Source organism: Dermacentor andersoni, chromosome 10, assembly GCF_023375885.2.
Source record: "Dermacentor andersoni chromosome 10, qqDerAnde1_hic_scaffold, whole genome shotgun sequence".
In the NCBI taxonomy this organism is placed as follows: domain Eukaryota; kingdom Metazoa; phylum Arthropoda; class Arachnida; order Ixodida; family Ixodidae; genus Dermacentor; species Dermacentor andersoni.
In genome coordinates, this window is record NC_092823.1 from 64,962,250 (window position 1) to 64,990,111 (window position 27,862).

General features: G+C 47.5%; 1 protein-coding gene across 1 annotated transcript; it reads right to left on the minus strand.

Annotated features, from left to right (window-relative positions):
• On the minus strand, positions 1-27,862 carry LOC126543913 (uncharacterized). The gene is made up of 4 exons (XM_050191055.3): positions 27,634-27,862; positions 20,109-20,218; positions 7,347-7,523; positions 1-1,208 (listed from the first exon to the last, which is right to left on the minus strand). Exons 2-4 carry the CDS (start codon positions 20,191-20,193, stop codon positions 898-900), a joined length of 573 nt encoding a protein of 190 aa, XP_050047012.1. The 5' UTR covers positions 20,194-20,218; positions 27,634-27,862; the 3' UTR covers positions 1-897.

Genomic DNA, 27,862 nt, shown 5'->3' on the forward strand with positions numbered 1-27,862 from the left:
GAGAGTGCCTAGTCCTCGACTTTTATTACGAATACAGTTATCAGAAGTGAGGGTGGCGGTTGCACGGCAGGTGCAGCCAGCCGAAACGACAAAGGGCTTGCACGCACTGTCCATCGAGCTTGTCCATTAATGCTCGTCTTCAAGGCCTGTTTCTACAGTAATCAATGCTGGGAGCTGCTCCTCGCATTTTCCCATGGAGTAGCACGTCAGGGCCAGTTGCTAGACTAATCTCTCCAGATATAGCTAAACGTTTCGCACGCGCTCCCTTTCTCCAAAACAGTGGCGCTGATTGCGTCACACGCTAGATGCCAATATCACTAAGCCGGGCCGAGCGAGACCAGCTTTGGCGCCTGAAATTATTTTGTGCATGGCAGTGTTCAGAGGCGTCCAGGGTGGTATACCTGGATGCTGCGCAGGATAACCCATCTAAATTCGTTCCGGCTAACCTCCCTGCCTTTCCTCTATTTCTCTCTGTCTCTTTACCTCCCTCTCTTGTCTAGGCGGCTACAGGGCGGCGCAAGGCCCCCCTCCCCCTTCTGATGGCGTTACTGTGGACATTCGCAGTCGGTGATTCAGTCAAAAGTTCATCGCGAGCAGTCGACATCTGCTGAGCAGGTGTAATGTAAGGATTCCTTTCACTAGACTCTAATCCTTTCTTATCATCCGCTGCTCACGACAGGTCGACCCTGTTGGTAACGCACAGGCGGTGCGCGGCCCACTGACGAAGCGCAGAAACGGATAAGAATTGGAATAGAATCACTACATTATGCCAGTCGAGAATCCCGGCCAAGTTCGATGGACAGTGCGCGTGCGACAGGGCGCTTCCGTCGTCCCTCTCGTTCTGAGAAAAAAAAAAAGAAGAAAAAAAGAGAAGAGCTTCGGTGCAGAAGCACGTGCTCAGAAGAAGTGCGTGGGCGGGTGCTGGTTGCTAATGATGTTACGCTGCCTGCCAGGCCTGCCACTGCCTCGACCACCCCTGCAGGCGGCCGTGGGGATGCAGAGGCCGCTCTTGTCGCGGATGTATCCCCTCGCGCAGAAGCATCCGGGCACGCACTGGGCGGTGCACGCCTCTGGCGCCTTCTGACCGCACACGGCGGGACAGGCCGAGCCGCAGTCGCGGAACTCCTCGTTGCGCTTGCACTGACCGCCCGCGGCGCCGCACTGGTCCCGGGGCACGCACGGACCGCCCCGTGTGGCCCGGATCAGGCCTGCGGGAAGGCGTAACGAAGTGAATAGATTTAAGCAGTGTGGCGCCTCAAGCGTTCTGTGGAACAAAGGACACAGTACGTAGTAGTGAGAACAAACAGAGAGACATTTATTGCGCATTTTATAACAAACGGTGTCAGCTAGCCGAATTATATGTAACTAATGGAAGACGCAAAGAAATGGAGAGGGTTTCGACCCACCGCGCGAGGATACCGAGCAAGTGTGTTCGCCTCCACTCCGGACACCCACTCCCGAGTCGTTCGTGGGTCGGTCTCACCGTTGAGCGCTCGGTCATAACGCGTGCGACGACGGCTCTCAGCCGAAGTACGGTGGTATACCCGAAGTACGGTACCATACCATAAGCATGGCTAGAGGCCCATACCCGAAGTATGGTACCATACCCTAAGCATGGCTGGAGGCCCATACCCGAAGTATGGTACCATACCCTAAGCATGGCTAGAGGCCCATACCCGAAGTATGATACCAAACCCTAAGCATGGCTAGAGGTCCATACCCGTAATATGGTACCATACCCTAAGCATGGCTAGAGGCCCATATCCGAAACATGGCTAGAGGCCCACACCCGAAGTATAGTACCATACCCTAAACATGGCTAGAGGCCCATACCCGAAGTATGGTACCAAAACCTAATCATGGCTAGAGGCCCATACCCGAAGTATGGTACCATACCCTAAGCATGGCTAGAGGCCTACACCCGAAGTATGGTACCAAACCCTAAGCATGGCTAGAGACCCATACCCGAAGTATGGTACCATACCCTATGCATGGGTAGATGCCCATACCCGTAGTATAGTACCATACCATAAGCATGGCTAGAGGCCCATATCCGAAGTATGGTACCATACCCTAAGCATGGCTAGAGGCCCATACCCGAAGTATGGTACCATACCCTAAGCATGGCTAGAGGCCCATACCCGAAGTATGGTACCATACCCTAAGCATGGCTAGAGGCCCACACCCGAAGTATGGTACCAAACCTTAAGCATGGCTAGAGGCCCATACACGAAGTATGGCACCATACCCTAAGCATGGCTAGAGGCCCACACCCGAAGTATGGTACCATACCCTAAACATGGATAGAGGCCCATACCTGAAGTATGGTACCATACCCTAAGCATGGCTAGAGGCCCACACCCGAAGTATGGTACCAAACCCTAAGCCTGGCTAGAGGCCCATACCCGAAGTATGGCACCATACCCTAAGCATGGCTAGAGGCCCATACCCGAAGTATGGTACCATACCCTAAACATGGATAGAGGCCCATACCCGAAGTATGGTACCATACCCTAAGCATGGCTAGAGGCCCACACCCGAAGTATGGTACCAAACCATCAGCCTGGCTAGAGGCCCATACCCGAAGTATGGCACCATACCCTAAGCATGGCTAGAGGCCCATACCCGAAGTATGGTACCATACCCTAAACATGGATAGAGGCCCATACCCTAAACATGGAGAGAGGCCCATACCCGTGGTATGGTACCATACCCTAAGTATGGCTAGAGGCCCACACCCGAAGTATGGTATCAAACCCTAAGCATGGCTAGAGGCCCATACCCGAAGTATGGTACCATACCCTAAGCATGGCTAGAGGCCCATACCCTAAACATGGATAGAGGCCCATACCCGAAGTATGGTACCATACCCTAAGCATGGCTAGAGGCCCACACCCGAAGTATGGTACCAAACCCTAAGCATGGCTAGAGGCCCATACCCTAAGTATGGTACCATACCCTAAGCATGGCTAGAGGCCCATACCCGAAGTATGGTACCATACCCTAAGCATGGCTAGATGCCCATACCCGAAGTATGGTACCATACCCGAAGCATGACCCTCTTGTGCTCGAGTGTCTACGCCGCCAGGTGGCGCTGGCATCGAAACACTCTCGCCATCTTTCGTCGTACCGCGCAGCTAACGACAAACAACGGCAGCGACTCTCTACGCGGTATGCGCTGTGCGTGGAAGCCGGAATACCGGGAAATGCGTGGAGCCATGCGGGGAACACATATGAGGGGACGCGAGGGAGCAGAGCGTCCGCGCAGTATGCAGCCTGCTGACGCGTATCTGCCGCAACGAGGCCAAATGTAAATGCGACTGTCACTCGTATGCTGTTCGAACGTATATTGTATCGCCAAATTGTGCAATGCGTGGCTAAGAACTAAATTTGATTTATTAACATGCGCGGATTTCACCATGGAGACTCTTGCGAGACATAGCTTTTCGAGTTAGGAACTGATATCAACCTCCATGAACTTAAACAAACGGATGCGATCTTTATCGACTTGGAAAAGGCTTTCGACCACGTTGGTCATAAGTGCTTCATTTATAAAATGCTATTAGAATACAACTACGTTATTAAGATAAAAATACAGTCATTGAGTGGTTTCGGGAATACTTACGCGACAGGCGTCAAGTGGCATTTATTCAAAGCGTCCCTTCTAGCTTTGAACTCGTCAAGTCTGGCGTGCCTCAGGGTTGACTACTCGAGCCAGTTGTGTTGCTAATCTACGTAAACTATATTCGCATATATTTCAGAATTTTTTATTCGTCGACTGTGTTGTTTATTGGTCAGCAACCGACCATGATCATTGCAGCCAACTAGAAATGAGACACCGCTGTTCAATCAAATTATGGAGCATAACGGCTCGACATTGAAGCTTATAAATTGCATTTAGGTTATTAGGGGCGCCGTAGTGGATGGCTGCGATTACTTTGGACCACCTGAGATTGTTTAAGGCGCACTGAAATCTAAGTACACGAACACTTTTTTTGCATGCCCTGTCCACAGGAATGCGGCTGTCACACCCATGAATTTTGGTCATTGACGCTTTGGGCGTGAGCAGAATTAAAAAAAAAGCAATATCTCAAAGGATCGACCAAATTTCAACAACTTTATTTAACAACGTCGAGAGATTACTCCCTTCTAATAACACCGCGTAATTACGGCACTTGGTCGCAACTTCCCTGCCGCGTTATAGCACCGTTCGGTGATGATCGAAACCCTGCAATAACGCCGAAGGGTAATAATTGGTGGCCTAAAAATGCAAACCGGACACAAATGTTGCAGTAGTGCCAGAGTTCTCGGCGCCTCTTAGCCCAATCCAACATCAATCCACACGCGTCATATTGAAAAGTGGCTCTTTCGAAGTCTGGCACAAATATGAGACATGGCGGAATTCGTCAAACGCAACAGGACGTACGAGACAAACTTTTGTTTTTCTTTCTTTCTTCTTCATTGCGCACTAAACTTGAAGGCGTGAAAGTTGTTCTTTTTCCCATTTATCAACAATTAAATTTATTTCAGCGCATTACAAGCTGAACAATATATATATATATATATATATATATATATATATATATATATATATATATATATATATATATATATATATATATATATATATATATATATATATATATATATATATACACAGAGCCAGTACACTGAGAGCAGAGGATTAAAAAAAAGACCATAGAGAAGATTTGCAACAGCGGCAAGAAAGAAATTAGGAGCGCAAATCTGTACAGTATACACCAAGGGTGGTGCTTTGCTGTTTGAAGCCCGAGCTCGGCTGCCTGAGGAGAAAAACATACCGGAGCAGACAAGCGTCACAGGATGGGGCATGCGTCTGCGGCAGCAAACGTCCGGAAGCGACTGGCCAAATCGCAATGGAATGCCAAGATACCGACCGAGCAAGACTCGGAGGAAACATCCACCTTCCAGAATAAGCGCTCAGATTCAAAGCCGACGGTAGTATTGACTGCCCGCAGCCGAGTTAAGCGAGAGAAGTTTAGAGCATTGGCGAAAAAAAAAAAAGGAAAGGAGAAAACAGGGAACAGATTGATAGAACCGGCGTCGTTAACATCATAGGTTTTAAAGAAGAAAGAAAAGATTAAGGAGAGAGGCTAGACGCTAGGCTGCGATGGATGCGGTGAAACTGAATTAAATCGAGCAGGCTCAGGGGGCTGTTCGTCTCCGCCCCCTCTCAAAAGGGAAGTCAATAAAAATAATTAGAAAACATCGTAATCATCAGAATTCATTATGGTACAGGATTAAAGCGAGGGCGCTTGTGGCGCATTGCGGGTGAATTCGATGTCCCTGGAATCACCCAACGCTCACCGGTGGGGCAAAAAAGCGCCAGTCACCGTGCGGTGTGAACGTCGCGTTCGCATCGCTGACTACACTGCACGCAGTCCGAATGAGAGCCAGAGTTTTTTTCCATATTATGTGGTCGTGGCCAGCCGAAAATCACACAAATCACGGAATAAGTAATACTGAGCAGTGGGAGGCCGTGTTGCTCAGCTCCGACCCTGACCTGCAGGCCAAGGTCATCGAGAGAGCTGAAGAAGCCGCCCGGGCCCAGGGGCTCGTGACTGCCTAACAAGGTCATCCGTCAATACCTTGTTTTTCAATAAAGTCTTTACTCACTCTAGAGGAAGCCATTTGATTGAAGGTGATCAAGCAAGAAATCGAGTGCTTGACGTTGCATTGGTGCAGGAGGTCAGGGACTTAATATGGCGCCTTAGTGTCAAAGGGCCTGTATACAAGGACACACAGGTTCCATATTTCGGCGCACCAATTCTCCTTTTATTAAACCTTAAAGAACCCATCGGTAAGTAAGTGGCGGCGGGATATACAGGGTGTTCTTTTTTTTTGCGTGCACCAAAATTTTAAAATGTCGCCTGTGGCAGATAATACAATTATAACCCTTGATCTATTAAATTAAATTATGAGGTTTTACGTGCCAAAACCACTTTATAATTATGAGGCACGCCGTAGTGAAGGACTCCGGAAATTTCGACCACCTGGGGTTCTTTAACGCGCACCTAAATCTAAGTACACTGGTGTTTTCGCCCCCATCGAAATGCGGCCGCCGTGGCCGGGATTCGATCCCGCGACCTCGTGCTCAGCAGCCCAATGCCATAGCCACTGAGTTACCACGGCGAGTAACCCTTGATTTAAATTACTCGATGAGGCAGCCATTACTTCTATGATAAATCAAAATGGTTATTTTATTAATGAACGTAATTACGGTAACTGACTCTTTAATTAATTACTTTACGCCCCATATTTCAATCTAGGAGTTATAGCTGCTGAGTTCGCACGACGTATCCACTTGGAACGAATTCTCTGGACAGAACCAGTTCCGAGATATTAATTTTCAAAGTGCCGTCGAAATGCATTGGTGTTGCAGTTACTATTGTGCTTCGATGCATAACACAGCTGTTTCTTTAAAAAAGTAACTGGAACGCCAATGCATTTCGTCGGACAGTTTGATAAAGCGGCGGCTCACGACAAAGCCGTGACGCGCCGTGGTTGCTTAGCGACTCTGGTGTTGGGCTGCTAAGCACGAGGTCGCGGGATCGAATCCCGGCCATGGCGGCCGCATTTCGATGGGGGCGAAAACAACCGTGTACTTAGATTCAGGTGCACGTTGACGAACCCCGGGTTGTCCATGTTATCCCGGAGTCGCCCACTACGGCGTGCCTCATATGAAATCAGATCGTGGTTTCGGCAGGTAGAACCCCATAAGTTGACACATTTTACGAAGCCACGGCTAGTGAGCACTATGAGGCAAACATGCGATAAGAATAGGCCGAGCGTTATGGCTGTTGTTTTTTCGGTTGGTTCTGTCATTTTCGGCAGCCCGCAGCGAAAGATGGCTGCTCCCTACGGAATCACTAAATATGCCGGTCTCTAACGGGTGGACGAATTTCACCGTGCGAACAGCGCAAAAAAAAAAGAAAAATCTATGGGCACCTTGCTGAGCTGAACTGCGATAGGCGAAAGCCTATCTATGAATGCCTTTGTAGCTGTTTGAACTGTTCTGCGAACGGACGCCGCCGTGGCTGCGAGCATAGGATGAGCAGAGCGCGCTCTCTTCCGAGACATCGGACTGACTCTGCTATATATTTTAAACCATCTGTCAACTTTGATGGGTCACACATTGTTCACCTAAGGCGACCTGCCAACTTTGACTGATCACCCATTGTTCACCTAGGGTTATCCGTCAAGCGCTGTGATAGCTGTCACTGGCTGTGATCGATCACCGCTTTCCTGCGTCCACCACGGACTGTGCACGGACACTCATGAGCCACTACAGGCTTGCGCCGTAATACCTGGTTTGCAGTTGCACTTCGGCCGGCAGATGCGTTCGCTAAAGCGACCCTGCGGTGCGGCTGCTGGTCCTCCGGAGCGGCTGCACGGAACCAGGTCGCCCTCGGTGCAGGTGGGTTCGCAGTGGGCATTGCACTTGGGGTTCCACACCTCGGTGCTCGGGTCACACGACCGGGGACCTGCGAAGCGCAGCACCGAAGCAGGGGTGACGTGAGTGTCTCAAGGTGCTCTCGGACGCTTCGCTATTCCCGCGTGTACATGGTGACTTCGAAAAGAAAAGAAGAAATCTCGAAACGAGAAGAAATTATGAAAGTAGTCGTTGTCATGAAAGTTAACTAAGCGACAAAAATGTGCAGCTTCGTCCATAAGCGAAGCAGTGACGCCGCAGCTGGCGTAAAATTATGCGCAGTAAGTCTCACGCTGTTTTGTGCTTACGGAAGGCAGAATTCCTGGCACGAACTGCTTTAAATGCCTAGTGTGCATTTGAAACAGAACTCATTGAAAAACTATCGAATGTGCGAACTGATGCTTTCCCTTTTCTTTTTTAATCTTCTCTTGCTTTCAGATCTTTTCTGCCCCTTAGCCTTGGCTATTCTGCCCCTGTGCAGAATAGCTAAGCGGACACTTAATCTGGTTAACCTCTCTGCCTTTCACCTCTTGTTCTCCTTCCTTCCGTGCGGTGTCGGTAGTTCGGTGTAAAAATTCGCAGATGCGCGCGAGCCATATTTTTTTTCCGGAAGGAAGAAATCTTGGGGAGACGACGCGCTGCAGGGCTACACGGCGAATGAGGCACCGACGCCAACGTCAGCCAATCATCGCAAATCCCAAGCGCACTGTTCTTCTCTGCCGTAGCATCGGCGGATGGGACTCGGGGATCTTGCGCTTGGGAAGTTCTGATCCGTTCTGACGGCGTTTAGTTCTGGCTAGGGTGTCATGACAGCACGTGCGTGATACCAAGTGACAGCGGCGCTGATACGGAGACACTCTTGTTAGGATTTGTATCGGGTCAGAGGGTTTTTCAAGCATGATTTGAATGTTTTCTCTTTGGTGTTTCACATGTGTCATTAGACAATTTCTAAATAGCAGAGTGTCTGAGAGATAAAGCTTCTGGCTAATATCCTGTACATTTAGAGTATGAAGCCTCGCGGATAACTCCGGGTCTTTCCTTCTTAGTTTTTCGTTAGACACCTTTTACAAAGTACTGCCTTAGCGCAAAGCAGTCATCACTCTTCCGTAGTTCTAGAGCGGAGCGCATCATACAGAAAACGAAGTATTGTATTGTGTTGTACACTGAAAAATTGCGGCGACGGCGAACGGCGGACCCCGGCGGTTAGCAAAAGGAACCAGAGTAGTGAGCCCATAACAGCTTGAGCTGTGAAAAGGAGGCCGGACGTCTCCTGGGGGGCCAACGCGTTCGCGGCCAGGAAAAGGAAAGCGTTGTGATGCATCATTGTAGGAGAAGGAGGACAAAAAAGTTATGCGGAAACCATCGACGATGATTGTCAGTGTGAGCGAATAGCCCGAATGAGTGGATGAACGAACGAAGGAGCACGTAACAGTCCCTCAACCCCCCCCCCCCCCCCCACTCCTTCCCGCCAGTCCCCGAAACTCTGTTTGCCGAGAGCACGTACCGTGCTCTCGGGCAAGCGATCTAACCTTTCAGCTTTTACGGTTTCTGTGAAAAAAAAGGTGGTAAATTTGAATTCTCCTCCCTATAGAGCCACCAGAACTTAACTTTCCCTCTCAAATGCAACACGTGTACATTTTATTCAATTCGGTGCAGTGGTGGTTTTCTCACAAAAGCATTTCTCTGTTTTGCATGTACTTGAATATGAAAACCGGAGTCGGCTCCGAGCTAAAGCTTCTTCTTAAAGTGCAAATTACGCTACGATTACGCAATATTACAACCTATGACACAGGATCTCGCGTTGAAAAAAAGAACATAAACAACCGCGAAAGCTAGACTCGCCACGCCAGGCGATCCTGGCTGAAGCCAAACTTGGGAAACTCATCGCTGGTCGTTGTTATTGCTGACCTGACAGTTCATGGCCCAGGTCCAGAAAAGGGCACTCATGTCAAAGCGACCGTCCAGAGAAGCGTTAAAGGAAGAGGTAAAAAAAAGAGAAGTCGCTTTGTGCCAAGTTTGGAAGATGATGGTCGATAAGGAATAATTTCCGCGTCATTCGTTAACTAGCGGTGCGTATGCGTTGTGGGTTTTGACGGCTGTACGCAGCTGGCTGAATACTTTTCCTTTAGGTTTCCTGCACCAACGAAAATACCGATTCATTTGGTCTCTGTGGCATTGCGAGGTTCGTGCGAGTGTCGATTTTCTTTTCAGGATGTCGAAAGATGCGCCTCAACACCAGTGTAAGTGTATCTTACTACAATGTGCCTGTATCCTATACCGTTGCAGAACAGGCTTGGATTTTTTCGGCAGCGGCGCCCAGCTGAAAGACGCAGATCACGCTGCACGAAACACGTGATAATAGAGAACTATAGGAAGGAAAAAAAGGTATAATGATTAGTGAAACCGATTAGAGAGAGCAAATGATAAATGAAAGGTAGGGAGGTTAACCAGGACTGAGCCCGGTTGGCTACCCTGCAGTAGGGAAAGGAAAAGGGGGACGGAAAGATTAAAAGAAGAGAAAGTCCACTGGGGATATCATTCGGTCACTCAGTCCGGATCACAGACGCTTACTCAATCCGGTAGCTTTCAAGTATCGCAGCAGCGCTTTTGTGGCCTTTTGTAGCTGCGATATGCGAGGCCATGGTCCCAAGATCTTGTTCAAGGTCAACGGCTTTCTATCTAGCTGATCGAGAGCTGTGCAGAGGTCATGCCTTTCATTTTCAAAAGATGGGCAGTAGTACAGTAGATGTTCTGTGGTTTCCTCGACACCGCAGGCATTGCACTCGGCGCTATCAGCCGTCCCAATAAAAAATGTATATGCATTGGTGAACGCGACGCCCAAGCGTAAGCGGCACAGCACTGTTTCCTCATTACACGGAAGTGCTGGTAATAGCCACAGTTGCATAGATGGATCGAGGGAATGCAATCGATGTTGAGTGAATTCAGGTGTGTGCCGCTTCTCCAATGTCATGCGATGAGCTAGCTTGCCTAAGTGTTGGGCTGCGTCAGTCCGCGATGAAGGTATAGAAACAAGGGTTGCTCCTTCGTGTGCTTTCCTAGCAGCTTCGTCAGCGAGGTCGTTGCCGGAGATACCGCAGTGGCTAGGCAGCCACTGAAACACGCCGTCGTGTCCTTTCGCTATCATACGATGGTGCATTTCTCGTATCTCCGACACGAGTTGTTCATAGGACCCGCGACGAAGAGATGACAGAAGACATTGTAAGGCCGCCTCCGAATCGCAGAATATTGCCCACCGATTAGCCGGTTGGTTATTAATATAATCAACGGCACCTCGGAGAGCAACAAGCTCCGAACCGGTCGATGTTGTCAAGTGAGAAATCTTGTATCGGATGCTTAGTGATCGTGAAGGTATAACCACTGCGCCGGTGGAGCTGGTCTTAGTGGAAGAGCCATCCGCATATAGTTGGACTCGGTCAACGTAGAAAGTGTGCAAACAATTCAGAGCTGCTTGCTTCAAGGCCAAAGTAGGCAGGTCGGTCTTCTTTCTTATCCCTGGAACCATAAGAAGCACTTGAGGTTGTTTTAAACACCACAAAGCTGAGGTTGAACGTGCTGAGGTTGTGAAGCCCGATGGTAAGGAGGCACGATGGATGCTGACCTTGTTGGAGAAGGACGCCTGCGGTCGTCGTTCTGGCAGGCAGGCAAGAGAGCTTGCATGCATCCGTGAAATATGACGAACATGGGCCTTAAGCGTTTCGGTGCTAATGTAAGTCGTGATCGGATGGTCTTGAGCTATTATAATGGTTCCTGCTGTTGAGGCGCTCCGCGGAAGGCCTAGGCAAACACCTAGGGCCTGCGCCTGCACAACCTGAAGTTCTCGAAGATTTGACTTGCATGTTTTAGCAAGCACGGGAGAGCTATAGCGTAGGAACCCGACGAAAAGTGCTCGATATTTTTAGTGCTTAACACGAGGTCACCATTCTTGCGGAAACCACATACGATTGCAGTTTCTCACATTTACCGGCATATGTCCTACCATCGCATCCAGTAATCGGTGTTGCGGGCGTACGTACACAGGTTTAGGAAGAAAACTATATCTGAGTACATAGGCGTCCTAGCATTACGCCCCCATCGAATTCAAACCCACGACTTCGGGCTCAGGGGCAGCAGAACGTCATATAGTCATTGGGCCACCACTGCGTTTTGAATGATAGGCAAGCTGGATATCGTGTACGAGCCTGCAATGGGCAAATAAAGGCTTCATTAAAGCTAGCTTTACTACAGCGAAACTACTAGCCTCTAGTTAGTCGGGAGTTTGCGTGCTCAATGCAAAAACGGCACCTGGAAAAAGGAGCTTGTGTTTGAATTTCCGAGCAGCAAAATTATGTTTTCTCGTATATTCGAATTACAATCCGATGCTATCCTGTCTGTAGGTTGTGTGTAAGTCGTACTTTGCGAATTTTGTGACAGAGTTTACTTAGGGAAATTCAATTATTTCAATAACGGACTTGCACCAGGTGGAGAGCCTACAAGGATGAGGATGGACCTCGAACGGCAGCTTTGTCTTGCAGTTTCCGCGGAACAGAATTATGTTTTCTCGTATAATCGTATTACAATCCCAAGCTATCATGTCTGCAGCTCGTGTGTAAGTCGTGCTTTACGCATTTTACGACGCAGTTTAACTTCAAACATCAGTTCAATAACGCGCTTGGCGGACGGCCTAGCAGAATGAGGATGTATGCTGCACTACCGCACGCGTGCGCGTGTGACGTACGTCGCTTGTGGTGGTGGTGGTGCTTGTGTGACGTCGTCTAACGTCAGTTGAGGTGGTGGTACCTGTCCAACGTCCGCAGTAGCTTCGCTGTACAGTTTTTTGTATATTTTTGAAGAGGTGCGTTAATGGTAACAGTCGGCTGGACAGCCATGTAGTCCTCACGGTGCCCATACTGTAATCAGCGACAACCCGAGAATGCAGTAGCTGTCCTTCCGTGAGGTTGAGGGCGGCCAATTTCAGCGCACAGATGTATCTTTGTGTCCCCGGTTTTATGATGAAACGCGAACGTTCTGGGACAAGTATTATGAGAGATTATGATGCCGGCACTCAGCCAACGGAAACATATTATAGCTAAATAGAACGAGCTTTCACTTTCGAATAAGCCTATATTGTTTGCATTAGCAGGGCCATAGCACTAAAAATTGTGAGTGGACTCTGCAGCTGGCGCGGTTCTCTTTTAGAGGCGAAGTGTAGGAAAGCGCTGGCCTCACCTCTCGCGGTTTCGCCGTTTCTCCGTGCTCCCTCAAGGGTGGCAGAATTAAGCGTCATTTCCTTCCATAGATCGCTATCCTCGTCCTCTCTCGGGCCCTGTCCCCCGTGCTCTCAAACCTCCTCTCGAACTGACGCGCACGACGTGCACACCGCCCTGTTTCTTTGAAGGCGCCCACTTACTTGCAAAAATAATTTTTTTTTTACAGGTGACAGATAATTTTGTTTAACAGCGCTGAAAGGAGGACACGCACGCGAAGGGACACATCGTCTATAGCTGGCTTGTGGTGTAAAATGCATGTTTATGCTGAGAACACATTTTATGTAGTGCTTGTTCTTTAGTTGGGCTTTGATATAAGGAGATGTTCACGCACAATCAAGGCACCGGCTACCCCCTAGCTCTTGAAGGCGTCTAACCTACAACATACAGGGTTCAAGATTACATGCCAAACAACCTTCTCATACCAGCCCTAGAACTTGTCAAGCAACGTTTTTACAGAAACACTACGACGTAAAAAATAAATGGTACATACAATAATATACAAGTTAAATAACTCCACAGCACTATAGGAGAAAGTCTCAAAAATACAAATGATACTGTCACCTAATAATAGTCTCTGGTCAGCGCGGGATGCATACATCGGGTAAATACATTATCACATATAGTCAGAAGACAACAATCAACATAACACGATGCACAAACATACATATATGCAGGGACATTGAAATAAAAGGAAGATTAAAAGTGTTAATAACGGCCAGTAATGCCGCTGCCTTCAAGAAAAGTTTTGAATGCTTTAAAGCGCTCTTCTGCAAGACCGTTGTTGGCCAAGGGCCCAAAAGTTTCTTTAAACTGAAAGGTCTGCGGCCTAATGTCATTAGAGTTGATTTAAGTTGGCGTCTTGGTGTGTCGTGATGTGGATAATATAGAAAGAGGTGGTATATATCTCCATCCTCAAATCCACAATCACATTCGGGGGTTTCCGCATGGCCAATTCTATGTTAGAAATGTTTAGTGTAGGCAGCCTAGCCTTAATCGATGAATAAATAAGGGTTTCCATATTTCCGTCTAATGACAATGGAAATTGGAATTCAATGCACATATCGATATGATAAAAATCAGAGCTCTTAGAATTCTGGTCTAACCAATTATTTCTACACATATTGTAAGATGTCCTTTTATTGCAGAGTAATTCATTCTTTGACATTGGGAGCGGAACACCATCCTCTTTGAGGTGTACTTGTCATGCTGCTTAATCGGCTGCTGTGTTGCCAGGAATGTTGCAATGTCTTGGCATCCTCTGGAATGCTATTTCGTGTTTCGGTTGGCTTGATTTTCTGAGGTCTTTGAGTGTTTTGTATATTATACTATCACTGACTGTTTTTACTCTTGGGCTGCAGAGTGATGTTAGTGCCGCCTGCGAATCGCTGAAAATTACCCATTTTTGCGCATCTCTTGCTAAAGTTAAAAATTTTATCGCTAATAGGATTCCGAATAGCTCAGCCGTTGTGGACGAAGTTGCACGAGATAAGTTTAATGATTCTTGTTCATTGAGGTGTGGTATGACGAATGCCGAAGTTGACGAGGTTGCTGCACTGAGGTCATCTGTATAGACGTGTCTGCGTCCTGAATACCGCATATATATCTGGTAAAGTGCTAGTTGTTGAGCAGCTTCAACGAACATACCTTTTCCTCAATATCCCGTCTACTGTCAATTCGATTTTTGCAAGTATAAGCAGCGACCGAAGATATTCGACGTCCGAGATCCAAAATTAATTTGTTGATAGTATATGGAGATTTTCTTGAATTTCTTTGTGAACATAACTGCTATCTGGCTTCATTATGTCTAGAGCCAATGGATAGCTTTTATGCTGTGTCTGAAGACTAAAATAACGTCGGCATGTTTCTGTAACTCACATAACCGGAAACAGTGATTGGCAAGCCTCAGCTATTACAAGACAGCTAGAAGCCGTTCGTGGAACTCCTAGACATATGCGTAGTCCTCCAGCTAAAGGTATTTGAAGTCGCTCTTCTGACGTGTGGGAAAGTCCGTGTAATACAGGCGCGCAATACGCAATTTTTTGTCGTATTAATGCATTGTAAACAGTCAGTATGTACGATACTGATCCGCCCCATGATGTGCCCGAAAGTCTGCGAAGTACAGTCACTATCGCGTTGACCTCGTTTTTGAGCTTTCCTTTATGTGGGGTGCCCGGGATAGCTGCCTATCCAGCACTATACCAAGAAATCGATGATGTGTGACAATTATTAAACGTTGTCCTTCGAGACTAAGAGTGAGAAATGTTTTAGTGCCTCCGAGTGAAGGCTAATACAGCTGTCTTTGCGTGTGGTAGAACAACTCCACTCTCTAAAAAATTGGTTAATGGTATTTATGCGGTCTTGCAATGCCATCTGAAGTAATTGAACATTTGACCCAGATGTCCAGATGCACACATCATCTGCATACAGTGATAATCTTAACTGTGCTGATAGTCTTCTTGCTAAATCGTCCATGACACAGTTAAAAAGAAAAGGGCTGAGTACTCCCTGTGGTACTCCCTGTTTGACAACACCTTCAGCTCTTTTTCCCTATCCCATCAGAACAAATATTTTGCGACCTGATAAAAATTCAGGAATCCATCGTAAGGACTTGCCATACATTCCGAATTCTAGCGTACTTAGCAGAACATGAACGTAACTAACACAGTCAAATGCCCTCTTGATGTCTCGGAATACTGCCATCGCCCAGTTTCCACGTGCACGTTCGTGTTCCAAAGGGTTACTATATCCAATATTGCATCCATTGTGCATCTCTGTTTTCTAAAACCTGCAACGTAGTTCGACAACACATCCGTTTCATTACCCCACCATTGAAGTCGCGCGTCAATGATTTTCTCCATTACTTTGCATAAACTACTTGTCAAACTAACTGGGCGGAAGGATTCAAGGCACAAGGGCGTGTTACCCGGTTTCAAAATTGGGATTATTCAAGCGACTGTCCCAGAATTAGGTAGAGTTTCTTCTATCAATAGATTGTTACAGATGTCTAAGAGAGCATTTGTACCTGTTGGCCCGAGGTTTCTTAGCATATTGTACGTAATTACGTCCGGCCCAGCAGCAGACCTTTGGCGACATGATGCAATTGCACATCGAAGCTCGCTTAATGTAAAAGCAGGATATAATTGTGAATGCTGTGCTCAAGAGCAAGCATTAATTTTCTGCTGAGCTAACACTACTAAATTATCAAATTCTGCACATCGTTATGAAAAATCACGTCTGGAAATAAGCTCGCGGGATTCATCTGCAACTATTATCCCACACGTTTCCCGGGATACAGGGAGAGCACGAAATGGGAAGCTCTGTGTTACAGGTATCCTTAAAGAACAAATTACTAGAAATATGCTTGAGACAGACGTGTGAGGAGACAGCGTGCCGCAGAAATCGCGTCAGCGCCGTTGGCTTAAATTTTCCATGCGTCTGCGCATTGCATTGTGAATTTTCTGAGCGTTTTTGTGTGCTCCTAAACTTCCCCTCCGTCGGTACGCTCTTTCGCATCGGCGTCTGATGGCTCTTAGGTGTTCACACTCTCCGTTAACAGCAGCATAATCTTTTGGAATTGAGACCTTCTTTGTGCATATATTCACATTATCTTGCAAAAATTCAGTAAATCTTTCAACCATTGTATTTTGATTAATTTGATCCGTTAGGCGGTAACGAACAACGTTCCAGTTGGTTAGTCTGCTGTAACGCCTGATATCGTTGTGCATGCTAGGGTGATTTACAAGCATGGAAAAATGATCACTTGTGCCCGTTTCCACGTCCGTTGTCTATACCACACCATTCACTAGACCTTGTGAACACATGGTAATATCTATGTACCTTGAATAATTATATCCACTAAGAAATGTTGGCGATCCATTGTGTAAAACAATCACGTTGCATTTGTCTATGGCGCACTCAATAGCATTACCACGTGCATCACACCGATCTCTGCCCCAGATAATGTTGTGTGCATTGAAGTCTCCACATATAAATACATTATAATGAGCTATATTGAAGATCTCCACTAGCGCTTCCACTTCCGAGGTTATAGATATAGATTAATCACGGTTACGCAAAGCTTACGAAAGGATACTTTACATGTGATGTATTCCGGAAAGTCTGCATCACTGTACTAAATTTGTTAAGATGGCAAGTCCTTTCTGACACACAGCAGCACTCTGCTAACAACAGCTTGACGAGACGTCTTGTATATTGAGAGGTGAAAATAGTCGCTGATTCCCGCCTCTTGAATGCAAAGTGTTGGAAAGCTGCATTGTGCAAGCAGTTTACGAAAGTCAGCACACTTCCTTCGAAGACTGTTGGCATTCCACTGAAATATGGAAACATTTTTGTAGCGGTTATTCATGTACTGCTTGCCGCAGTTTTGGCCCGGATTGTTGACACAATAGTGCTTCCAGAGGCATCAAGGCTTTCACTTCTGGTAGGTTGTTGGCTTCCGGCAGAGTACATAGGATTGCCTTAAGAGCTGCGAAAGGCACTGGCAAAATCAGTTGCGTCAGCGATGGGGCGGTATGGTCGCTATTAACTGGCGTTACTTCTGCAGTAGGCGCGCAAGGTCGCTGAGAATAATGTGTGAACATTGGAGCTTTATGGTGTATTACTTCCTGCCTGTTGTGTGGGTTTCCGTAGCGTTGACGCATAAGACGGGGCGCTTGACTGTGAACCTCTTGATTGGTCTCTTGATTGCACTGTTGGTGGTTCTCTTGGCTGTGGTGGTTCCGTTGCCCGCTGAGGAGGATGACCTTGCACTGGATGAACAATCTCAAGGTTTGGGAAGGGTTCACTGCGTCGCGGTTGTCTTCCATGGATAGGTTCATGTTGACGCGTTTGTGCAGCTGCCTCGTTCTGAGGGCAGCCTAAGTAGGAGGCAGCGTGGTTCCCCGCACAGTTTGCACATTTAGTCTGAAGGAGTGACTTGCACTTCTTGTGGCTTGCACTTCTGAGCGGATTTTGCATCGACGTGTGCTGCGGCAGCTTATCCCCATGTGCCCAAATCGCTGGCAATTATAGCAGCGAAGTGCTGGTCCTGCATATTACTCGACAGGATGTCTTATGAAACCTAAGTAAATTCTTCCTGGTATAGGGTGATCTTCTCTGAAAGTCAGAATTGCTGTGTTAAGTGGATGCGATATTACTGCTACATCTTCCTGGCGATGATACTTTATCTGTCTGCATGCTGATATAACCCCTGCATCTTTCAAGGAGTCAAGGAGTTGCTTGTCTGTATACTGCAGAGGCAGAAGTCTTACTTTTCCAGTGTTTCGCGAGTATGACTCTGGGATGAAGGGCTTGACTTCTAGGCCACCACCACTTGAGAGCATCAAAAAGCGTTTTGCGGATACTAAGGAAGCAACGCTGACACTGAAACTTCCATCTCTGGTCGTCGTGAAAGACTGCACTTTTTCTTTGGCAGCGGAAACTATTTCGGGAGATACTCGGTTTCGATTCGCTCGCCAGAAAGTAGCACCTTCGCTTGTTGGCCGAAAGACAACTGGGATGATTTCTGCTCGTTTTTTTCTCTTGCGTGTATCCTTAGCCATCTCTTCTGCATCCCTTAGCTCATAATTCGATGTTGTATCGTCGTACTTGTTGTCCCCTAGACGAGGTGTCTTGCTCTCGGAGTCACCGTCAACCACTATTCCTGAAGTCGCTGAAGTTGGTTCCGAGTTGTGGAGATCCAAACGTGCCGGTTTTATGAAGCTTTGTGACGCCTGCAAGCCCCCAGGCTTTTGAATGTGGTCTGTAATATCATTCATATGGCTTGCTACACTCGAGAGCATAAGGTTCGTGCTGACGTTCTCGGCTTCCGACCACCATAGTGGCAGGGTAATAGCCAGGTCCTCAAAAAAGAAACGCCGTACCTATAAGGCGCCCGACCCGCTTATTCTTCACTCGACATCTCGTTAGTCAATCGTCGTCAATGCTGGCCGTATATGTCCAAAAAAGCAGAAAAATCAGAGCACCTCACTAAGACAGCGACCAAACAGACCTCGAAGTCCCCTCATGGGAGACCTGAGCCCGGGTCGTCAAATTTGCCGGATTCAGAATAAAGTTGTTTCCATCCATCCAACAGACACAATTCTTCTTCTTCTCTCTGTTCATAAACATGACTTTAATCCTTGTGTCAAGTGGAGTAACTGTTTGTAATCTTTGTCATGAGTGTTGCAGTCATAAAAGTTGCAAGTCCTGCGCGACACATGAGTGACACAAATAAAACATTAAAAATTACTACCCCTCCTTCTCTACTCTCAATCCTCCCCTCCCCCCCCCCCCCCCCTCCACACACACACAAGAAATTTAGACACTCCCCTAATTTCAATTCCTGGGCAACACATGGACGGCACAAATAAAAAATTTAAAATGGCTACCGCTTCTTCTCTTCTTTTAAACCCCCCAAGCCAAGACTTAATTTCGGTGAGTGTATTTTTCCTGTGTTGATTTCGGTGGATGTATTTTGCTTGCTAGTAACCATCCTTTCTTGTGCCAGAGATTATCAGCATTTTCAAGCATCTTTCGGCATCCCAGTGCTCAAATGTTCAAATTCTGTCACTATTCAAGCGCACAGGTATACCAGTACGTTATTTCAGCCCTTCGAGGTATAACCACAGCTGGCTACAACTATCGCATCTTCGTGTTTGCTCGATTATCGTTATAAGTGGACATTGCGTCTATTTCATTTGCATAATTGTCCTGTGGCGCGTACTGCTATTGGCGCAGAAACGACCAGTGAACAGACAGCACTGCAAAGGATGCGGAGATCTCTTCGGCGCACTGCTACGCCGTTTGGCGAGGGCCACCGCGCAACTTGTTTCGAAAACACTCCACTATTACTGCTTACGACCTCGCTTCAACTATCAACAACCTTCGCCATCAGTGGCGTTGCCAACGGTAGATCCAGTTATACTTCATGTTTTTGTTTTTTGTTTTTTTGCACTGGCCAAACTGCTACTACTGACACGACTGCGTTTACGGGCGGATGCTTCTACACGATTCTGGGTTCACGACTGGCACTCGAGGACAACCGCAATCAACAACGACAGTGTGCGTGCGTCTGGCTGTCTCTGGGGTCAAGAATGCGGGATCTCGTTCCCCGTGCCTTACACGTCCCTCACCGCTTCAACCAGTTTTATCAGTTGAGAAACAAACAGATAAACAAACGCTGCTATACTCAAATGCACGGGTTAAGACTGGCAAGTAAGGTCAGCAGTCCACAGCGATAAAACGCTTGGCTGCTAATGGCATTCAGTGGGTGGGTGGAGGGGGGGAGAAGGGTCGGTCATGCACGCATCTCGCTCTGTGCGCATTATACAGGTGCAGATTGATGCATTCGGTATGCCAGGCGCGTTTACCTTCGAGCTGCTGTCCAGCGGCCAAGTTGCAGGCGAAGGCCACCAGGGTAAGGGCCAAGAGCTGGGTCAGCGAAGTAGACGCCATGACGACACTCCCGCAAATAGACGGGCTGAAAAACGAGTATGGGGGCACGCAAGGCATCGTTAACTCTTTGCCCAAGCTGGCGCTTGAATACTAGGAAGAAAAACACTCGCCAGTAGCAGACAACGTTTTCAGGTTTCCCCACCTCGAACAGCTAGCAAAACAGACGGCTCCTGAAGTTGCCACGAGCAGACGACGCGCGCGCGCACACATATATATAAATTGTATTTCATCTAATGTGTCTTTGTGTGCCTTCTGTGTCCGTTTCGTTGTGTCTGCGCTACAATAAATTAAGCTTTCATCGACATTTCTTTAGGTTTCCCACCTCGATGCAGCAAAACGGATGGCGGCCGAAGTACCGCAGCAGACATTTTCAGGTTTCACCTCACCGACGTGGCAATGAAGCAGACGGCGCCTGAACTTGCCGGCAGCAGACGACGGCATTGCGATGCAAAGACGCCGCGTGCCGTGGTACAGCGGCAGAAAAAATGCATGCGAATCATGTCAGGCGTGGCGCGTAGAGCGTAGTTCTGTCTACTGACACAGTTACACGTCTAGCGGCGCCTACACGGATCTCGGCATTTATTCTCCCACGCTTGGACGGCTGCTGGCGTGTGTACCTGCATTACACGATGTGTGCCCCGCCACGGGAATCGTGGAGTGTTTGTTCCGTAGGCGTTCATTGTTTTTGAAACAGGCGTATGTACTTCTTTTCGCGGTATAAAGGTACTTCTTCTTGCAGACGAAAAACTTCTGCAAACTTTGCAGACACAATTGATTGCGGTTCTGTATATAAACGTTTGTGGTGGGGCTCCTAGCGATAATTACCTATTAAGTAAAGAAAAAAAAAGTAAGCTCATGACTCACATACGATTTAGCAAACAAACGGGTTTTATAAAGGATTCCATGTATTCATGTAAGATTGAGACATTGAAGTGGATATGAGATCGATACGAGGTCCTCGAACGCTTGCTTCCCCTCAAACCTCCTGCATACGATTGTATGCGCGATTGTATTTCACTTGAACTTTGTACAGAACCTCACGGCGACGGCGGCCAAGATGGCGGATATTCACCTGGAGTGTCCACATTATTGCTGTATCACCATAAACCAAGTATGCTAAACGTGCCTAAATGTTGAAATTGCACATAGGCGTTTGCACAGCAGTGCTTAAGCGCATCCCCCCCCCTTCTAGATGGGGGGCCTAAAGCCCATTTATTACACCTTACGGAAATAGCGAAAATGAGCAGATCGTAAGGCGAACGAACAAATCGTCTGGTTGGCCTGGTTTCATCGACACAAAGCACCGTAAAGTGAAGCAGAGTAGCCGAATTGCTGCAGTGGTTATGAAAGACATGCCCGCCGCGCCGGCTCAGCGAATGGTTACGTGTCTAGCTAAGCGCGCGGTTGCGGGTTGGAGTCCCGACCGCGTCAGCCGCATATAGATGGAACCGAAAAACAAAAAAAGAACGCTCGTGTATTGTGTACTGGGCGCACTTTAAAGAACCTCAGGTGGTCAAAATCAGTCCAGAGTCCCCCACTAGGGTATCCCTCATAATCTTATCATGATCATATCACATAATCAGTATCAACATTCGACATTGTTGATGTTGCGGCCCTTTCCAACATGGCACACACATACGAGGAGGATTCGCCAGACAAATGAGAAATTTAATGAGTAAATATATTTCCGAGAAAGCAATAAAAGAAACTTATTTTATGAGAAAATATAACCAACTTAAAAAAAGGACTAGTTAAAAGAACACATGAGAAAATCTCAGCAGAGAGATATATAACCCTTCCTCTTATAGCAAAGCATACCTGCCAACTCTTCCGAATTTTTCGTAAATTTTACGAATTTGGTCCGGTTTTGCAACTTTGCAAATGTTGCAAGTCAAGGTTAACGAGAAAGAAATTTACTTTGCGAAAGTGTTCGCACGTCAATCTCCGTAATCTCCTTTTGAAGCCTTACGATGGTGAAAGGATGCGATGAGGACACTTGCTTGGCACAAGTTTATACAAACAAGTTTAAAAACGATTAAATTAGGGGGGTTTACATGCCAAAAACCATGACCTGATCGTGAAGGCACGCCACAGTGGGGGACTCCAGATTAATTCTGGCCACCTGGATTTTTTTTTAACGCGCAACTAAATCCAAGTACACCGGTGCTTTCGCATTTCGCCCCCATCGAAATGCGGCCGCCGTGGCCGGGATTCGATCCCGCGACCTGGCGCTCAGCAGCGCAACACCAAAGCCACTGAGCAACCACGGCGGGTATACAAAGAAGTTTTTGTAGCAGGTGGAATTGAAAACAGCCAAGTCGCTGAAAGAAGTCAACGCGATCTAGAAACAGTTTGTGGCTTCCATCATTATTTCTTGTTTTAAGTTTGCTGCTTATTGTAGTGTAGCGTCTGAAGTTAAATCCTTGTTACTGAAGCGCGTATGCATCCCTGAAAAAACGTGTATTCAGTGAAGTTAAAAAAAAAAAAAAGATGCGCGCAATTTTTCTTCTTTCTCTACCTCCTCTCTCCCCTTTCACAGGATTTTACGAATTCTAAAGAAGTTCGCAGGTTGGCATATGTGAGTAAAACTTTTTTTTCTTCTTTCGAAACCCACTTATCGCCCACTGACACCCTCCAACCTTTTCGTATATGCATGCCACGCACTAAATCATGCAAGTTTCGGCGTATAACTGATGTCATCTAGGTCTATACTCGATTTCTTAGTCGAATATCAAGATGTGGAGTTGGGCAGGTTGGTTGGGCTAGTGCAACGTTGCGCAAGGGAGCGACAGAATCGAAGAGCGCAAGAACACATCTCGGCGGGTCATCTAAACCGTAAAACAGATAAATCGCCGTACTATCGGAGTAACAGAATGAATGCCACAACACTTGAGGGTATAGAAGGAGGTTAAGATGGCTTGACGAAAACACGAAATTTGCACGGATAACTAAACAGTAAAACGGATAAATAGCCGTACGATTGGACTAACAGAATGAATGCTACAAGACTTGAGGGTAGGAGGAGGTTAGGATGGCGTGACGAGAATACGAAATTTGCATGGATAATAGCATTATGGCGACCGACGCGAGGCAGGTGTAATTGGTGATCGCTGCGAGAGGCCATTGTCCTAAAGCGACGTAAAGTGTAAGGCGGGGATAATTGCGACGACGACGACACAACACAGATGATGTTGATCATGATGATAACGACGACGACGACAAAGAAGTTTCCTATACGAATTGGTGCGTTAAATAAGCGGTAGCCGGCATTCGCGGACAACTTTCTGTGGCAATGGTGGGGAAAGCTACTGGGGCGGCGCTGCTTCAGAAAGTGTTATTGTGTTACTGCGCGAAGTAGTCCGGCCGACTTTGACAGCGCTTTGGTTTCTTCATGGTACATGGCGAGGGGGGGGGGGGGGAGGGGGGGGAAGAGATTCTGCGTAACTGCCACTTGTGACGGTGTCGCATTTATCCAAACACGGAAGAGAAGAGCAGGAAAACACGCCGCATGCGAGACTCGGTGGTCCATTTTGTCGTATTTTGCTGTTGTGTGTATATATCGGATGTTTGTGACTTCTCTTCCCAGGCTGAAGTTAAAGCGGATGAGAACGAGGGACTCCTTTCGGGAGCGCCTTTAAGTCTCGCGCTCGTTGTCGCATTGTCACCTGTGAGTTGTTCGCGTGCCACAGAAAGTATACCGTTTCGGAAGCTCCACGGACAACAAAGAACGCTTGCTTTACTGTAAATTAAACCGCGCTCATGTTTGTTCGCGACGCAACTTCGCAATCAAATGTTTGACAATCACAGCAGCCGCAATAGAAAAAAAAAAAAAGAATATCAATGTTCTCCTGGGAATAAGGGCGTTTAACGCGCTACCCGAGCGCTTACATGTGCGCTGTAAATTTAGATACAGGCCTCGGCTTCTAAATAAAAGTTTTCCTTCTTCTTTCTCTTTTGCAGAGCCAGTGATTTTCCATCTTATTGCTCGCAATTCGGCATAATTTATAATTATACCCACATAATTGCATCACAAATTTATAATTCGCAAACGGGATAGCCGATACGAAGGGTAAAAGCAGATGGGCACTAAAGATATCGCCTGCCGGCTTACACACGATACTTCCGCTTCAATCGGCGGCAGAGCGTAATGCGGATTCCACTCGAACGTTATCTTGAGATAGGATTTGCAATCGTTTCGACCGTATGGTACGCGTAAAAAAAAAGATCGCTCGCTCCTTGCTGATCCCGTGTATACCGTAAACGCTCCAGCATATCTCGCAGGGCCTTCCGGAGGCCTCACAAGACGGACGGAAGGAAGTTATCTTGCAGGAAGTGCCTCGCGCTCGCAGGCTTCCGGTCTGCTAAGCGCAACCGACGGCCGTCAGCCCCCTCTGAACACTTCGCGTCCGCGCACACACCGACACCGCGGTGGCCAGCACAGCGCAGCAATCGATCCTTCGCAGGCAGTGTTGTTATCACAGCGTCCAAGCCTTCCTGCGAAACATCCCTCCCCCAGGCACCGCATCATGCGTGCCTGCTCTCAAGCGCGAGACCCTATGTGATGAGTAGGCAAAAAAAAAGTAAAAAAAAAATTGTCACCAGGAGCTTAACAGCAATGCGCTCCCAGCATTCCGTAGTTCTATCGGTCCCTTTTTTTTAATCGCCAATGTCGCGGCCATCGTTATCGTAATTAATTTAAACCGCAGGACGAAGGCCTTTGCCAGCAATCTCCAATTACTCCTGTCTAGCGCAAGAGAGAGAGAGAGAAACAACTTTGTACTGAGCCCTTAGTGACGGTTGGGGCGCGCTGGCACCAGATGGGGTGGAACCTTCTTCTCAGGTCCCATATGTGTCCAGCAGTTCCTGGTCCCTAGCCATCAGCGCGAGCTGGGTCGGTAGGTCGGGGCTGGACAACAAGGTTTCCCATCGCTCGGGGGGGTTGGGGCTGGGGAGGGTGGGGAGTAGGGATGGTGTCGCTTCAACCCTTTTTGCGCAAGATGATCGCATCTTATGCCTGCGAATAACCCGATTTCGTCACGCCATTTCATTCCCTGCCGTCCTCGGTTGCGCTTCCCCTTCTCCTGGCACCCATTCTGTAACTTAACCGGAACACAGGTTACGCGCCCTGCGAATTGCATCCATGACCTGCCCGGCTACATTTCTACCTTTTGTTGGATAGACCCATTTGCCATTTAACCTACACCTCCATCTTCCTCACTCTTAACGTCACCTATGCCATGTTTTAATGCATCGCTCCATACATGGAGGCTCATAACCTTGCGGAAGGGTTATCATGTGGGTGCTTCTCTTGGCTCATAGGAAGGAAGAGAAGAAGACGGAGCAGAAGAAAAGAAAGAAAGAAAGAAAGAAAGAAAGAAAGAAAGAAAGAAAGAAAGAAAGAAAGAAAGAAAGAAGTACTCTGCTCTCAATAGGCATACATGATCAACTTTAAAACGCTTCGATCAGCAACAGAACTCACGATACCCTTTCAACTGATAAAATTTTCTGGAGTCGGTGACACAGTAACAATGCAGTGGCAAGTACACCACAGTCCAACGCGAAGACAACTTGCTTAGATGCGCCAGCCAATTACGCTTGCAGGTTTCCATGACGTCAAGGCCTAGACGAACTTCTTGAGGCAATGCACTGTGTCGCTTGAACCCTTTTTGTGACGCCAAAACACAGCGAGAAGACGTAGCGCGGCTTTGTGGTAGGAGCTCGTATACCGTCAGCGAGTGCAGAAGTGTCCAGTGGTTAGTATTTCCCAAAAGGCGCGATTCAGCGGTAAGAACCTGGCGCGTTTGCCTATGCAACGAGAAATAAATGGACGCTGGGCACTGCCAATCATCTCTGACCACGCCCCAAACGGGACGTGTGCTTTAGCGCAGGGCGGGCGACGTTTCGTCTTGAACGGTGAATCACCTCCAGAGGGACATTAAGTCACCCGAGTGTCGTCAACAGCAGACCTTGCGCATTGCGTGAGTCACGTATTACGTGAACCACGGTCGTCGACACTTTCTCAGAATCTTTAAAGAAAAAAAAAATAGAAACGACTGGGATTCATTCCTTCCCTTCTATCGATGCAATTTATTAAACATTTGCTTACAGCTGTTCCCTAGAACGAAAAGCAGTTAATTAGTTCCTTTCCTTTCAAAAATCGATCGCTAGCACGCGCTATTGCATAAAAGAGGTGTTGCGTACCTTATGAACAGTATCGATCCCTCTTAAAGCGAACATCTATTGCTGGTAATAAAGGCAATATAACTGAAAAACTTTGTCGGTAGAAAAAAAGAAGTCAAAAAGAGGTTGAGACGACAAATTAGGCTGAAATCCTGGCACTAAAGGAATAGTCTGCTTGGCTTTGTATCATTATTAAGGCGTAATCGGTCGACAAATACACAATATATGTTCTGTTTGTAAGTTGGCCATGTACTGTAACCATGCAGCATTTTTTTCGTCAATATTGCCAGGCAGGGATGTGAAGTGAGGGTCATATGCACACGAACTCGGAGTAGTCAGGTGAGCGGCTATACGTAGGTCTCCAGAGGAACACTTCCCACTCTTCCAGGCATCGCAACTTTATAGATGGGGCACGGTTTAAGACGCGCACCTATTCTGGAGAACAGAAATGCGCTAAATCTGGTGAATAAGTGCTATCGAAGTCTTCTAACTATGGCACCTCGCTCAGAGTGGTTCGGGGACGAATCTTAGCGCAACGCAATCCTGTATTCAGTCGGGCTGTAAAAGTAGCAGCCACCGCTCTTTCTTGTGCTTTCGAATAAGTGCGCAGACGACAGCCTACCACACCGCCAGTCTTTTGCAATGCTTATGCAAATTTCTGCCCGATAGTGCATATCTTATACAAGAAGCGCGTTGCCTTTGTAATACTCAGCAATCATTTCTGAAATTCGCTCGTTTATTGCTTTTTCACATACATGTATCAGTCAACTTGCATATCGAAGAGGGAGGAACTTAGTTTGCAATGCCACACGTTAAAGGCGTTTCTCAGATGTCGTTGTCGCGGACGCGCGCGACTATATCAGTGCCACGGGCTTCAGAGACCCAATTATCGATTTTTTTTGTTTTTGTTTTTAAAGGCTGCTTACAGTTAACCGGTGGCCTTTTGAAATAATATGTCAGGTGTCCCGATTGACTGTTATATGTCCTTACTAAGAGTTCTAGCGTAAAAACACTTTTGAGAATGCGGGTCCAAGATTGCCACGTTAACACGCATAGTTACGCATCAGTCGTGCTGGAAGATCGTCTGCAGTGCGATTTTTAAACAAAACGTTAGATAACTATATTTACGCCTAAAACTATGCTCCCGGATCTTTCAGGGGGCACGCGTGCATGCAACATTTGTCGCGGATTGCGCTCTCGACGAGTCGGGAGAAACCGAAAACAGCGGAGTGTAAAACATTCGCGGCTCAGCCACCTTACCTGGAACGAGACGCGCGTGAGACGTCGAGCCGGCTGAATGACGAAGACGACGTCGACCGGCGTATGCGCGTGGATCCAAGGTTATCCGGCGACGGAAAACACCGCCACCCGTCGGTTTCCTTTTCTCACACCCTCTCTCTCTCTATCTCTTTCCTTTTAATTTTTGCTCGCACGCGCCGTGGACCGCGTCTCTTTCACGTCTCTCCCGGGGCAATTCCTCGCTGCCCTG